The following is a 15,440-nucleotide window of genomic DNA, read 5'->3' as shown; positions in this document are numbered from 1 at the left end:
TCATTTAGTATTTCAAAATGTAGAATTTTTTCATATTTAAGCAAGTTTTCGCATCTTTCCTACTCCTCCTTCCCCCAAGTCTACAGGTCTCGTCCTGCAATGGCAGAGTGCTAAACAGCAAATGCTAATCCCATAGTGTAATCCACCACCAGAAAGTAATCAGATATTATGATGACAAGAACTGTATCATATCCTATGTGGAATAAACTAAATCATTGCTCCTTCTGATCTTCTCTCCCAGTGTGGATTTTTGTGCTTTGAGGGAACTTATTTCCTGGAAGTACACCTATGATGTACTATTTAAATAACAGCATCATTAACAGGAATTCTTTTCCTCTGTATAATCAAGTCTATTATATTGATAGCAACTTCTAGGAATATTTAATTGCCATTCAAACACTTAACCACACAAATACCTACTCTTTATTCTAAAATGAGGTGTAATTTGTCTGCTTGTTACTGCTAAAAAGTTGGGTGCAGGGAAAAAAAATACTGTTCCATAATCCATGTGACCTGTATTTCATAATTTCTCATTGGTAAAATGTTTTATTTGGATTAGACAGGTCCATTTGCTCTCCTTACTTCAGTTTGCCTTTTCTTGTTGGAATATAATCTAATCTAAATATTTTCTTCCTCCTTTTGCTCTTCTCACTTCAGAGTGTCAAATGTACTTAATGATCTAGATTTCTATCAGATTTTAACTTCTCCTGATATCAGTTCCTAAAGATTCCTACTTTCTAATTGGAATACAAAACAAGAAATCTCAGTATATGTAAAGTAAAAAACTGTTGCATTTTTTTGAATTAAGGGAATAGATTATAAAGTTTAAACATAAGTAATAATCTTATATCTATATCCTACATGTATATACCTATTACATTTTTACATATTTTCAATAACCTTAAATAAGTATTTCATAGATGTAATTTTATTTGGTTTTATTCAGAACTGTGCTTTTTCTAGAGTACCTATTTTTTTTTTTCCTAGAGGAATGAGCAGGTCTGTGAGCAGTACATTTTTAACAAATTTGGATAGAGAAACATTAGAAAATGCAATACTCCACATAAAATATTTTGCTCATTTCAGAATTAAATTCAATCACTTTAAGTGTGTAAGAGGATATTTTTCCTGCTTAAACTGAAGATACATAACCATGATGTTGCTGGTGATATTTTCATAGTATTGCCATTACAACTACATGCTTATAGCCAAGTGTGTTGGTTAATTTATTAAGTCTCCAAGCAAGACTTCTTCACTGCCAGTAGATTTCCTAATTCGAATCAAAGTGGTGTTTTTAAACTACAATTGCTTTTATATAATTTGTCGAAAAGAACACACATGAATTGAAGCCTAGAATGTCCATGTAAACAGAACATGAGCAATATTCTGCAGTACTTCACGATAAAAATAGGTTCACAAATGGGGAGAAGAAATGCTAGCACTACAGGGCACAGGTACACTGCTATTAATGGGAAGCCTTGATCAGAAAAATGAAATACTGACTTTCAGATGCTACCAAGATTCTACAAAAGCTGTGATTGTTTGCAGACTTTGGCAATTCATTTGCTTGCTTAGCTGTAGTGTGGAATTCTGGCATTTAAATCCATGTGTTAAGAACAGTTCAAAAACTATGATGTTTGTGAGAGACTGGCGGGAGAAGGGGGGGAGTAGGAAGGTATGGCCTAACCCTGAGCACCTAGAATTGCTGCTTCTTTTCCAAAGTGAGTGACAGTATCATATGCATAAAGGTAAGTCTGAAGTGGGAGTACAAGAAGGACTCAGAATTAAACCCTTTTTTCCTCCCATATGCTGCTTAGGGGCAAAACACAGTAGTGCTGTATGCAAGAAACAGCAAAAGCAGTTCAGAACCTGCCCCATAGGAAGAAATTGATATTAAAAATATGTCTTTTTGGTAATGCTTGAAATGTATAATCTATTTTTAAAGTGCTGAGCACAATATAAATGCAGACTGTGCTAGATTCTACTAACCAAAAAGCCTAGTCACAGCGTTATGACAGCTTTATGACATTTAACCATCATAGCATGTGAAAACATGGAAGAGATGGCAGGTGGGAGGAAGTACTTGATATTCAAGAGAAAATATTAATGGATGTGTCTAAAATGTAACTACTTTTTAACATGTCATGCTTAGGAATATTTGCATAATATTATCCTTTAAATTGCAGTGTGTACATATTAATTTCACAGTGTCACTCCCAATAAGTCTGGCATCTGTACATTCAATGGGCCCAGTCTAGCACACTTGCATCTCTTTATCGCAGACATTTGGAGTCTCAATTTAGCAAGTGGCTCAAAAGCAAGACAACCCAGACAGGGATGAAGTTTGTGGGGGAAAAACTGAAAGCCCCCAAACACATCATGTTCTAGGAAACCTATGTGTTGCCATGTGAAGGGTTGTCCCAAGACACCTTCTGCCCCTTCCTCAAATATATTATTTCTTAAATTACTCTTCTTCCTCTGGATGATGCCTAAGTACTCAAAGTCCAAAGTCTGTTTCAACCTGCAGAAGAGGTGAGAAAGAAAGGAGTACAGAATAGTTTAGAAATAGGACGGGGAAGTTTAAAAAAAACCCAAACAAAAAACCTCAGTGATGAAGAACAATAAAGCAAAGCATAATGCTCCATATATGCCCTTAGTGCTTGGTGTTATATAGTTCCTAGCACATTTTTAACTCTTTCATTCTGCACTCTACACTTTTCCCTAGGAATTACATCATTAGATGCACGTGAAATGTGGCTGTAATTTTTTTTCTCCAGTTTTAAAAATATTATGCTTTTTATTCACGGAATAGGTCAGGTTGGAAGGGACCACAAAGGGTCATCTGGTCCAAGCTCCCTGCTCAAGCAGGGTTATCCCAGTGCACGTGGCACAGGATTGTGCCGAGACAGTTCAATGCTCAACAGAAATAGACAAAAAAACCCCAGAGTTGTGTGTGTCTGATCTCATTATACATATGAACAAAGTCTTCTCTTCTAGGTGATGGCATTTTGGACTTCAGTTTGATACCCATTTGCAGTGGGAAGCAGGAGTTGTACCACAGATCCTGTAAGCTCAGGCTGACAGATCCATGATGTTTTTCTTTTGCTATATGCCACACCATTAAAGGCACCCTGCACATAAAAACACCTGCAATATTTAAGGTTTCTACTCTGTTTACTCTTAAAAGCATGAAGGGAACATTACAGTCACTGAGACTCAAGGAGACTAAGATACACATACGAGTATGAATTTGAGCGCCATAATTTTCTAGCAAGTCCCTTCCACCTTAGGTCTTCAGAGTGACACATGGAGAGCAGATTTAGACCTGTAAATCTGCCATTCACTTGCTTTCATATGTTTCCCCTTGTAACACAAGCAACTTCCTTAGAACAAAATTTCTTCACAGTGTAGTTTCTGTTTAAGAAGAATTAGATGCTCCTGCTAGAAAACATTTTGTTTTGTTTTAAAACTTTTGTAAGCTAATAGGATACAAAGTCTTTAGGACATATTAACATCTTAAAAGACAGTTGGCAGAAAAGCTCTATAATCTCCCTTCTTTAATTTATTATAGCTGTTGGTCTTTCCAACAGGGCAGTTGTAGAAAGGTTGGAAAATATTTTAACTCATTTTTATCAAGCCATCCCTCCCCATCCTTTCTAGAATTTTCTTCTTTACTGTTTGCTTAATTGTATTCAAGTAGATCAGAAAAAAAAGTTGTCAATACTGTGTAAAAACTATCCCCAGAGAGGGTATAAAAACTGAAACAGTTGAGAAATCATGAGAAAATTGTAGAACAGCTGTTCATTTTTGCTATATATTATGAAAAGTAATCAAAAAACTTCAGACATAAAAGATGCAATAACAAAAATAGCATCTTGAAAATACCAGTTCAAACTACAAAATAATACCGCAAGTATATTTAGATGAAATTTCCCTTAAATGTTCCAGGAAAAACTACTTAAAACTAAGCCTTTGGACATATGACAGTTTTTAAGATGCTGTAAAAATGAAGCAAGTTAGTATCTCATCCAGTTATTCATTTTGAGAAAATGCCAAAGCCACAATAGTTGTATCTCTACTGTTCCAAGATGAGGCTTGTAGCTCTCAGCTCCTGTAACTTCTGACATTCTACTGCCTGAAGATATTTGAGGAAAAAAAAAATCACATAACACTATCCTATTTTTACATGTCTGACTAATTTATAAAAGTAAATTGGAAGCTCTACAGAACTAAATCAATGAGATATTTCTGCTGAAATCTTAACACTTCAAGTAACCAATAATTTATGTTTCATTTGCCACTTCCTTATGAAAATAAGAAAATATAGAATGAAGAAAAAAGTCATAACAAGCAATTGCCTTAAATACTTGCTTTACAATTGTTTAAAAGGTATGAAATTATTTTTCAGACTTCTTTCTCCTTGGAGCCATGATTGCAAGAATACTGCATAGATGATGACATTTAAAAAAAACCAAAACAACTTGGTGCTTAATTTTGTGTCTTGGATATTCTTTCTTTTATAAACTCTGTTCGAAGTCTGAAGTTAGAATGAGTCTTTAAAATCATCCTCTCTAACTACTAAGGCAAAGTTAAACTACAAAGTTAAAGGGAGCATGAAAGGAGGAGTTCTTTCACACTCACACCCAACCTCTGAAGCATTAATGAAATTATCAAACTTTGCAAGATTGATGGCAGGACAAAAAGAATTCCCAAGTTTGCTGAGAGCCTGACCCTGCAAGTGGCCTCCTGTACTCATACAAAGATCTGTCAAAATCTGCATTTTCTGAAAACAAGGGCTTCTTCTGTCTGGATGTAACTCCAAGAGAAGAGCCCATATATGTGTACGCTGACAACTTTGTATGAGAGCTTTGCATAAGGAATATAAAAAAATATTTTAATTGGTTAGTTAGCTTAAAGCCTTATGGTTAGGCTTTCCCAGGTCTATAGACCTAGCACAAAATGCTAGGACACCTTCTATTCCATACCCGTCAGAACCTATTGTTCCAAGGCTTGTATTTAATTTCAAATGATCTCAAAATAATCTCATTTTCCTTTAAAAAAGGAAAGTGGCAGAGCTACTTGAAGGGAGACAGAGGTTTGGATCCTGACTTCTCAAGTGTACACAGTGGGCCAGGACAGCAGCCCTGATCTGGGAATGAAGGCTGGATTTCCCTTCCCTAAGCATCTCTCTCCCAAGGACGGAAGCACACACTACTTTTATTCTTCAGGGGTGGCTCCTCTTCCTGCCTAGGTGAGATCTGCACAGGACAGGTGGGGTCCACCTGAACTAAAGTTGTGTTTAACTGTGTGGGTGCAGGACCTGACATGTGAGCAAAGTGAGGGGGAATTTCTGGTGATAACCTCCTGCTGGGAAAAGGCAGATATATGTGTTAACACCCTGAAGAAAGTCACTCAGGAGCAGAAAAAATGTGGAGAGATTTGCCGTACAAGTCATCCTCAGGATTTAGCATAGCTGACCAGCAGATATTACTACATAAGAAGGGAAAATGCAAGTGAATATAGGACTAGTTAAATAAAAATACTGCAAACAAAAATATATGTGCAAACGTAATGTGAGTTCTGGGGTCTTCCATTACCGATATAAACTGAAGAGAAGTACCCTCTTAGCAAATCAAAATGCCACAACAGCAAAACCCACAGGAAACCTTTTTATAATCACTTGTACTAAAGTCCATATTCTTGCACACCCAAGCTGAAAAAGAAACAGCCCTTCTAACAAATTTAAGCCTCTCTCAAAAATGCACATATTCATATGTTCTTGTCACCAATTAAAACAAAGGGTCCAGAAGAGCAATTATTTACTGCTGGGAATTATTAAAAATTTCTCTGAATTAAGTTATTTTCAATAATTGAAATTCTTAGCACGTGAATGAAATTGCATTTTTTTAATAAAAACACTGCCTTTTAAAGGACTTTTTTCACTCAGCCAGAGATTTGTGGAATTCTGAGTACAAATGCGTGCAAAGCCCTAGACTTAGTAAAGAAACTACTCCTGTTTGTGTTACTGTTGTTAAGTTTTAGGGACAAACTGAAATTATTTCTTCTGTACTGATCCTGTATGAAACTCATCCCTGTGCACAGAAACACACAGTTTTATGCCATACATGACTTCAAAACAACAACAATATAGAAACCACCACATGAGATGAAACCTGAGGCTTGTAAGTCCAGTACAGAGTTTCTGAGAGAGCCAGGACCAGGTATTTCCAAGAAGGTTTATGTGAAGCACAATTAATAGAGAACCACTGGTTTATTTAATTCCAGCTTGCATACCTTTTGGTTTATAGCTTGTGAATAGATCTCCTTACGTATTTGAGACCTGAGTGAAGAGAAATTTGGTGAATCCTGTGGTTTTGTTCAAGTGTAACACTGGCAACCAGATTCCGCTTGTGAAAACTCTGAATCCAATTTTCACCCCCGATGGCTGTTCCTTATAATTTTTTCTGTATCTGCCAGTAACTTGATGTGCTACAACAGTCCTAGCTTGCTAAAACTTCTGAACATTTCAAAGAGGCACTGTCAGAGTACAAATAGCTTCTGAAAAAATTGCCGTGACATTTACCAGAGCTCTCATGGAAGACACTTCTATGATACTTTTTTGCCTCAAAATAGCTGTTTAGAGCTTTTATTCTTCCATACAGAACCCAAATTTACTCCTAGTAATGGAAATATAAGATGCCACTAGTTGCTCAAAAGATTTAAAATTAAAATATTAAAAATAAGCCTTTTCCTGGTTCATTTTCTATGTCCATATAGATAATTCCTGGTTCACAATTTGTGTACTGCACAGAAATTGTATAATAACAATGCAGCCATACTTTTAGCAGGCTTTCAAAGCCTTTGAGAATGCCAGTGGCCTGGTAAACTTTAAAATACAGCTTTTTGCCAGACAGTTAATTCTTGTAAGAATTGTTGCCTATCAAATATCTATGGAAAATTCTGCTCTTGCACAGTATTGCAAGAGCAACCCAATATCTCAGTCACCAGGCAGTCGTGCAGGCTCACAGCATCCTACCCCACAAATATCAACAGAATAGGGGCCTCATCAAAAACATGAATAATCTTTAAAATACTTTGATTCCCATTTTAAGTTGGTAAAGAGATATGAAAGGTGCCAAATCAGCTTCCATTTCAATACTAGTATTAAAGACCAGCATTACCCTCCACGTTGAGCTGCTGATCATCACCTGTATTCAGCCAAGCCCGTTACTTCATCACAGACTTGTTCATTAGCTGGGATACAATTAATTCATGGAAATGTACGGAATACGTCCAAAGACATATTATGTCCATGGAGCAGAAGTATCTATTTTAGCTCATTTTTTCTACTTCATAAAACCTACAATCCCCACCATTAAGGTCAAAGATGGCCATAAATGAAGCTGGTAAAGAGAGAAAACAGTTCTTAGAATCATAGGATGGTTTGGGTTGGAAGGGATCTCAAAGTTCATCTTGTTCCAACACTCCTGCCATAGGCAGGGACATCTTCCACTAGACCAGGTGGCTCAAAGCCCCATTCAACCTGGCCTTGAACACTTCCAGGGACCCTCCACTGCTTCTCAGGGCAACCTGTGCCAGGGCCTCACCATCCTCACAGTAAAAATCTTCTTCCTAATATCTAATCCAAACCTACTCTCTGTCAGTTTGAAGCCATTCCCCCTTTGCCCTGTCACTCCAGGCCCTTGTAAATAGTCTCTCTCCATTTTGCAGGCTTCCTTCAGGTACTGGAAGGCCCCAATTAGGTCACCCCAAAGCCTTCTCTTTTCCAGGCTGAACAATCCCAGTTCTCTCAGCCTTTCCTCATGGCAGAGCTGCTCCAGCCCTCTGATCACCTTGGTGGCCTCCTCTGGGCTGGCTCCAGCAGGTCCCTGTCCTTGCTGTGCTGGGACCCCAGAGCTGGATGCAGCACTGCAGGTGGGGTCTCAGCAGAGCGGGGCAGAGGGGCAGAATCCCCTCCCTGCCCTGCTGCCCACGGGGCTTTGGATGCAGCCCAGCACACGGGGGTTTCTGGGCTCCCAGAGCACACGGCCGGGGCATGTCCAGCCTCTCACCCACCAGCACCCCCAAGTCCTTCTCCCAGGGCTGCTCTGGATCTGTTCATTCCCAGCCTGGATTGGTACCAGGGGTTGCCCTGACGCAGGTGCAGCACCTTGGACTTGGTCTGTTAAACCCCATGGAATTCTCATGGGCCACTGCTTGAGCTTGTCCAGTTTGTATGAAACTTTTTTTGAGGATCTAATCTCTGCCTTTGGACTTGTTTTCTTGAAAAAAATGTCACTGACTGCCAGACATATTTTATCCAGAAACATAGACCAGGCAGTCTTTGAGAGTGGCTGACAAAGAAAAAAGAGTATGGAAGGTGCTGGCATGAGGTGGGAGAAAATAATTTATTCACAAAAAATAAAGTTCTCATGATGAATTTTATTTCAGTCTTTTAATTAAAATAATTTAAAAAAATTGTCCTGTCAAAGACATATTTGGTGAAATCTTACTAAATTACATTGATTTTTGTTTCAGAAAAATGATTAATGATATTTAAAGAAACAGAGACTTAAAAAAATTAAATTAGTTATTTGAACCAGAATGATTTGTTTTCTTGGATATCTCATATTGATGAATAAACCAATTATTATTCCAAATAAATCCAAGCATTACAATTTCATTACAATTTATATCTGTAAGGCAAACACCATGACGAGTTCTGCAGGAGACACCTTGATATGAGAATAAAAAGATCAGACAATATCAACAGCCATCTTTTTGCTACAGCTATTAAAATTATATTATTAATAGATTCATTTACTGTTGATCATTTTATCTTTCAGTGTTTTGAACAAAATACCATAAAGAAAATTTGAAGTCTGCAGAATAATGGGTCTTGGAGAAATGACTGATTTGGATAAGCCAAAGATCCAGAAAAAGAGTGCACAGTTGTTGGGGAAAAAAAATTAAAATTGTTTTATTCTTTGATCACTTGTCCAAACTTTTAATATGAAGTGCTTTTGAGAAGTTCTCAAGACTAGCATTTGAAATCACTAGGTATTTTTAAACCAAGATTTTCTCCTTCCTTGCAAGGGTGATTGCAGACTAATTTGCAAACAAAACCCAGGAATATCAGACTAGGCAAACCCAAAAGGCAGCACTAGCTGAAGCAGACATCCATTTTTCTAAAGGAAATAAAGGGTATTGGGACCAATGGGTCTGAAACAAATTTTCAGAAGATCCAAATGGAAGAAATTTCTCCTTGGTGAACTGAGACTGAGAAAGCTTTCTAAGTGTTGGCAGCACCACAGAAAAACCCAATGTCAAGAAGGTAGAATGATGAGAGGATGATCAAAGAACAGTTTATCTAAATTAAAGGTGAGATGAACAGTACTGATAAAAAGTTAGAGCTATGGAACACTTTAATGTGAAATAAGAGAAAGACTTGCAAAGGAACACCATGATCTTATTTACTATTTTGGCTGTATTTGGTTATTCTAGACAGGGCTAGGAAAAGCCTATAAAAAAGCACAAAAACTTTTCAGCTAAGGCAAACCACATCTATATACTGTGAACGTAATATTCCGTTCAAAATAGCAACTTTAATTCATTTTCTCCACATCACTCTATTAAAAAATATCAAAAATTATCAAATTTGTGTAGGCAATATTAAAGCTGCACTGCATGTAAATTAGATTGCCCAACTCCCTCATTAAAACCCATACTGGTAAAAGAGATGGACAAAAAGTGTTTTCTGCAAACTACCTACAACAACACATCCAAACTGAAATTCCATAGGTAAAACACAGAATCCTGCCTACAAACCTGGGCACAGTAGGAGTACAGTTTGGTGCTTTACCTTAATTGTTTTGGTGCCAATCAAGCCATATCATTAGCTGCAATTTCATTAATTTCTGAATTGCATTTTGTTAATAAATTTCTAAAGCCATCTCTACTTTCCAACAGTCACTGAAGCATTGCTTTGCCATTCCCATGGCATTAAAATATCATCCTTTAAGTTCTCAGCAAACAGTTTTATTTGCAGTGCTGAAAGTGGTAGGTAGAGGGAAATTGATAGCAAAAAAAAAGTTCCACTTGTAAGACTTTGAAGAAAACAAAAAAAACCCACCAATGTAAAATGTGACAAAACAAGTACAAAAGAAAAGAATGGAGAGAAAGAATAAAAATACAAACATCTGGAAAATGTGGAAAATTGTCTAAATGAAAAGGGTAGAACTCTTCAAATTCCAACTTTTTTTTTAATTACAAACTAACAAAGACATTTTGAAAATATTTATAACAGATTTTGCAAATTTTCTCCAACAATTCAGAACACCAGCCTCTCAGTTGTCAAGTGTCTGGAAAACATTTCTGTGAAAAAGAACTATGCATATTTGCTTACCTGGTCAGTTAAACAAAATTCACTGGCCTGAGCTGAATTGTAAAAGAAACCTGCAAAGAGGAAAAACAAGTTTAATTATAATTTATTTATCTCTCTCATATTTTTGATGGAAAAATTTAGTAATGAGTGGTTACTCTTATATAGAAATTGCAAGCAGCAAAATCATTCAAGTCATGCTATCCAAAAAAAGGTTTACGACTCTCTTGTTTTATAGGTGGTATCAACCTTTGTGTATTTTTATTCAAATCCAAATGTATAACTGTCATTATAAAGGATACTCAGATGTTCAACTGGTGAAATAAAAAAGCATCTATTTCTCATTAAATGTTCTTCAGGCACTGAAAAATACAGAGTTAATTTACTTTCTATAGCATTTCAAACAAACACCATGCCAAAAGAACATTATTAAGACTGTAATGTGATGAATATTAATGTCAGAAAATGCCAAGAGTTAGCCTTCCTGAGCAACTTTTATTTCTTCAATGAGTACAGAATATGCTACAGCTGTTAATTAGTCACACAGTATTTCCATGGGAACTCCTCTTCAGCCCATGCACAAACAGACATTCAAGAAGTTCAAGTACTGATATTTTGTGTAAATTTCATTGATTAACGTGTGGTCTGAGAGACATTAAACAAGTAGTATTCAAATCTTCATAGAAAAAAAGGTGATAATTTTGCTATGGCCCATATAATCTAATCATGAATGCTTTGACTGTGTTGCAAACACTGCACAACTCAAGTTCAGCAAATTCCTTTGCAGGAATAACATTGTCCCAGATGAGTTCCTCAGTGCCAAGAGATCAAGCTGAAAAGTGAATACTTAATTTGAGTCACATGGACTCATTTTTTTCAGACAAGTCAGCATTACACCAGACTTTATATATTCAAGGCCCTGCTCAAAGGTTTCAGTTGCAAACAAACACCAGGCACGTTGCAAATAATTCTCTTGATAAGTAAATTTCTAATCAGTGTGCTTGGATTGGATAAAATCTTCAGAGATTCTGTTAGGAAGAATGGTATCCGCCAACCTCTATTACCAGCTCCAGTGCTGGAAGATGTAGATGATCCTCCTCAAGGTCAGGGAATAACTGACAGCACATTCCATCCTTTCTGCAAACTGGTATGGCAGAAGGGGTTTTTGGGAGCATTTCACTAGACGCTTATTGACCCCAAAGAAACAAACACAGTTTTAATCCTAGACTCTGGAAACTGAGCTTATAACTACAAGTGTCAAAAACAATGCCAACAAGAGACTCTTGAAAAAAATATTATGATGACACAGAAAGAGAGTTCTATCACCTCTCTACCAGTCATCAGAGACAGCAGTTTCTGGCATATGGAACATCATTCCATGTACTTGTATTGGCCAACGCGCCTTATGTTTTTCACTAAAAGTGAAACCACCAACCATGATGCTGAGAATTTTGGGATGGACCAATAAACAGGAACAAGAAAAGGTACAGACAAAGTGCAAACCCTGTCAAATCAGATCAGTATGCAGCAAACCCCAGAGTGTGTCCTGCTTAAATAAAGGTATCTCTTGTTACATTAGCAGCCTTCTGATGTAGTCAGGCTAGTTTATCTTAATTTAAAAACTGTGATTTGGGTCAAACAACTTTGAACTGAAAGAGTCATGTCCTCACTATTTCCTTAGCCACCTGTCTGTTTGTGACTTTTGGGAACATCTATCTCATTTCAGAAAGATTTATCACAAGTCCTAACCCCAGCCCTGTTACTGGGTTTGCACCACTGGACTGTGAATGTAACTGTAGATAAAACAGTTTCTCTGCTCAGATCTAATAGCAGGGAAGCATTTTAACATCAAGAGAGTTTGAGCAAATGCAAAAACAGTGAAAAGATGACTGATGACCGGATAAATGATAAATTAAACTGGACACTGTGGTTTTGTAAGATTTGCTGTACGTAATCCTTTACTCTGAGGTCCTACATGGGAGTGGAATGAGTTTTACTATGAAAAAAACAACCAAAAGCCCCCTAATGTAAAACCAACAGAAAACATAACCAGAATCTGTATAGTTTGAGAAAGCCATTTTTGCCTGAGAAAGACTATCACTATGTGTACTAAAAGACAACGGCCTTTGCCGATAACTGTTCGTCTCCCTTTTTTCCTGACAGTGTTTTTATGTCACCAGTTATGTCCCACCAACCTCAATCACTCATGGTTAGACTCCAGAACCAAGCATGGATGCTCCTGATGATTACATTTGTTTGGCATTAGAGAGCAATCTTTCCCTGTTAGGCTTCTGGGTACTTTTGCTGTTCCTTTCAGTAACAACAGGACGTACACGAAAACTCACAAGAGTTAATGCATTGATGAGATACAGGATGCAATTTGCTGATTTGGCCAGGTCTCAGAATTGTGATGGCCGCCCATCCCTGCTGATGCTGGCATTGCTGCCAGCACTCCTGAACCAGCCAAAAGCTGGACTCTGCTCTGGCAAAAAAAAGCAGCAGCTCCACTTCCTTCATTATTTGTGTCAGAGCAAAAGATACTGCTCAGTCCTCCTCAGTCAGCTTATCTCTGCATTGCTTAGAGAAAATAATTTAGATTCTTTACCTTCTGGTGAATCACAAACTGTTATCCTCACTTTCTCTGGAGGAACAGGCATCATAAAGAGTCTGATGAAAGACTGGGTTTTTTATTTGTGATGAAATCCAAGGAAGAAATGAAGCAAGTTTCCCTTCTAGTTTGCAGACACAGTCACCAAATTCTTATTTTCAAACTGAGCACATATGATGTAAAAAGCATCAAGTTACTGGGACAATTATGCAATTCTAAAGATACAATTTTCACAATCCCTTTAGAGGAGAATAGTGTTTTTATTCTCTTTTTATCCCTCAAACATTTAATAATAATCCTATTTTATGCATATTAATCTTAAGTCATAATGAGATTTGGAAAGGTATTGATTTCAATGGGAGTTAAGGGCTAAATATTGTTAGATGGAGCCTTCATCCTATTAAATCTCTACATTTATTGTCTGCACACAAATCATTATAAAGCAGGCATTACTCAAGAAAGAGCTCAAAAGCAAGAGAAAAGCCCAATTAACAAGGAATTCCATGCAATTATGGAAGTTCGGAAGTTGCCTGGGGTGGTGTTTGCCTGCAAATCATTGGGGAAAGATGAAAAGGGAAGAGTTTGTTTCATCCCTGCTTCCAAAGTATTATTTTCACTTCAGGTCTCCATTGTTGATATTTAAACCCAAAGCATCAGGATTTCTACAAAGCCATGGGTTAGGAACAAAGATGCCATTAACTGGGTTTCTGGGGGATCTTTATTTTGCAACACTCATCAGTGCTGGGGTTACTCTTATCAGTAGCTGGAGTTCTTGTCTATAGCTCTTGGATGTTTGTACATAATTAAACTGGCTTTTCTGACCCTAGTCCTGTAGACATTAAAGTCAGCTCAGCACAAACAATCCTGGAATGCACATTATAATGCCTGAAGTTCTCCCATCCCATTCCACACCAATTTATGTGAAGAAAGGAAAAGAAATAAGAACAGAGGGCCAACAGAAATGCAAACTAGATAATTAAAGTAAGGAATTTTGAAGTATTAAAATCGACCTTATTTTATTATTATGGACTCAAGTCTTCCTATAAAAAATGGCTTTGCAAATCCTCCATCTAACCATGGATAAGAGAAACCTCTCAGTTTATATGCCTGCTTTAAACAGTTGTGGAAATGGGAAGCATCCCATCTGAATACCTTTGTGGTAGCATCAAGGCATTTCAGGATGGCACAGATTTCATTGCAGTGTTTTTATGGCCTTTTTTTTGTCTAATACTGCAGTGGGCTTCATGCATCTTATACCACCAACATACTTGGCTGGTTACAAACACAAGAACAAATATGTCCACTGAATTTTGAAAGCTGCAAATTCCTGCCTTTCAGCATGCAACTGTTTTAACCCGTGTCAGCTACCCACGGCTTTCCAGCTTGGAATCGGGTTCCTGTTCTCAAGGTGGATTCAGATACACCGTGGTGCATCACTCTTGGGGGCATGATGTTTATTTCCCCAGTTTTTATCTGTAGCACTACCCTAGAATACAACCAATTGAACCTAACAAGTGTTAACAGGGTGCCCCCAGTGCTCCTAGGACCCTGGCAGCTCTACTCAGCATGCAGTGACACAAGGCAGAGATGCTGGTTTCTCTACCTCAGTTCTGCTGGGAGGGATAGCAGCCCTACACTGCCAAGAGTGAAGGGAAGAGACAGGTTGGAGATGGACCTCAGACTGGCTAAAGCTCCCATGAAATGGAAACGTAGCTCAATGGAGTGAGGGATGCTCAGGCTTTACAACTGAGGCAGGCTGGAGCTGAATGCTGCCAAGGGTGAGGGGTGACTCCAGCTGGTGCTGCAGACAGAACCCTCACTGTGGCAGCTCTTGAGGGCCTGGGAGAGACCAGCAACACCTCAACACCAAAACCCCACCTAAATGGGTTCATCTTGCTCAGCAGGCAGAGCTCTGGCAAACATATTTTCGCTGTTTGCAATAGAGATAATGCAACCAACATGCAAGACAGCATCCAAGAAGGACACACACCCACTCTCCCAACTGAATGACAGCATGTTTGTCAAACAAGACTAGGTCTGACCCCACAGAGAAGCTACCAAAAATTAAAGTTATAGTTCATGGTGCAGAACTCAACAGTATAAAACAGCCTAAAAAAGTGATATTTCAAATAAAACTATTTGATTAAAAAAAACCCCAAAAACCAAAAAACTTACATTTTTCAGGAGGAAAAGATTAAAAATACTAGAGATGGTAATAAGTGCATGCCCATACAGCAAACGAAATCCTCTAAATTTCATCAAAAATGCTGACAATTGTTGAATTGTCATGAATTGAAATGTTTAAAAAAATACCCCTTTTTGAAATGCATGTTTCTAGCTGAACATAGTCAATCTGAAAAGACTGAGAAGTCATATTTAATTCAAAAAAAACATTAAGAAGTCACCTACCAATACCTCAGATACCAGTAAACCTGGACTGGATAATTTTGT

At 37.6% G+C, this 15,440-nt stretch overlaps 1 protein-coding gene across 6 annotated transcripts in view; it reads right to left on the bottom strand.

Moving 5' to 3' along the window:
* Positions 1-15,440, bottom strand: part of LOC108446061 — a 238,112-nt gene that overhangs the window by 148,722 nt on the left and 73,950 nt on the right. For 4 of the 6 annotated variants that reach the window (XR_001861170.1, XM_017731528.1, XM_017731527.1 and 1 more), the window contains exon 4: positions 10,406-10,455. Coding sequence is in view for 4 of the 6 variants with exons in the window: in XM_017731528.1 (XP_017587017.1) it covers positions 10,406-10,455 (50 nt within the window). In the remaining 2 variants the exon portion in view is untranslated. Of the gene's footprint in view, positions 2,522-10,405; positions 10,456-15,440 lie in introns of those variants that run through there. The other 2 variants (XM_017731529.1, XM_017731531.1) reach the window with 2 other exon arrangements.

This window comes from Corvus brachyrhynchos, unplaced genomic scaffold (assembly GCF_000691975.1).
Source record: "Corvus brachyrhynchos isolate BGI_N302 unplaced genomic scaffold, ASM69197v1 scaffold152, whole genome shotgun sequence".
Lineage (NCBI taxonomy): Eukaryota > Metazoa > Chordata > Aves > Passeriformes > Corvidae > Corvus > Corvus brachyrhynchos.
Note: the sequence above shows the minus strand (reverse complement) of the source record. Positions and strands in the feature narration are given on the sequence as shown.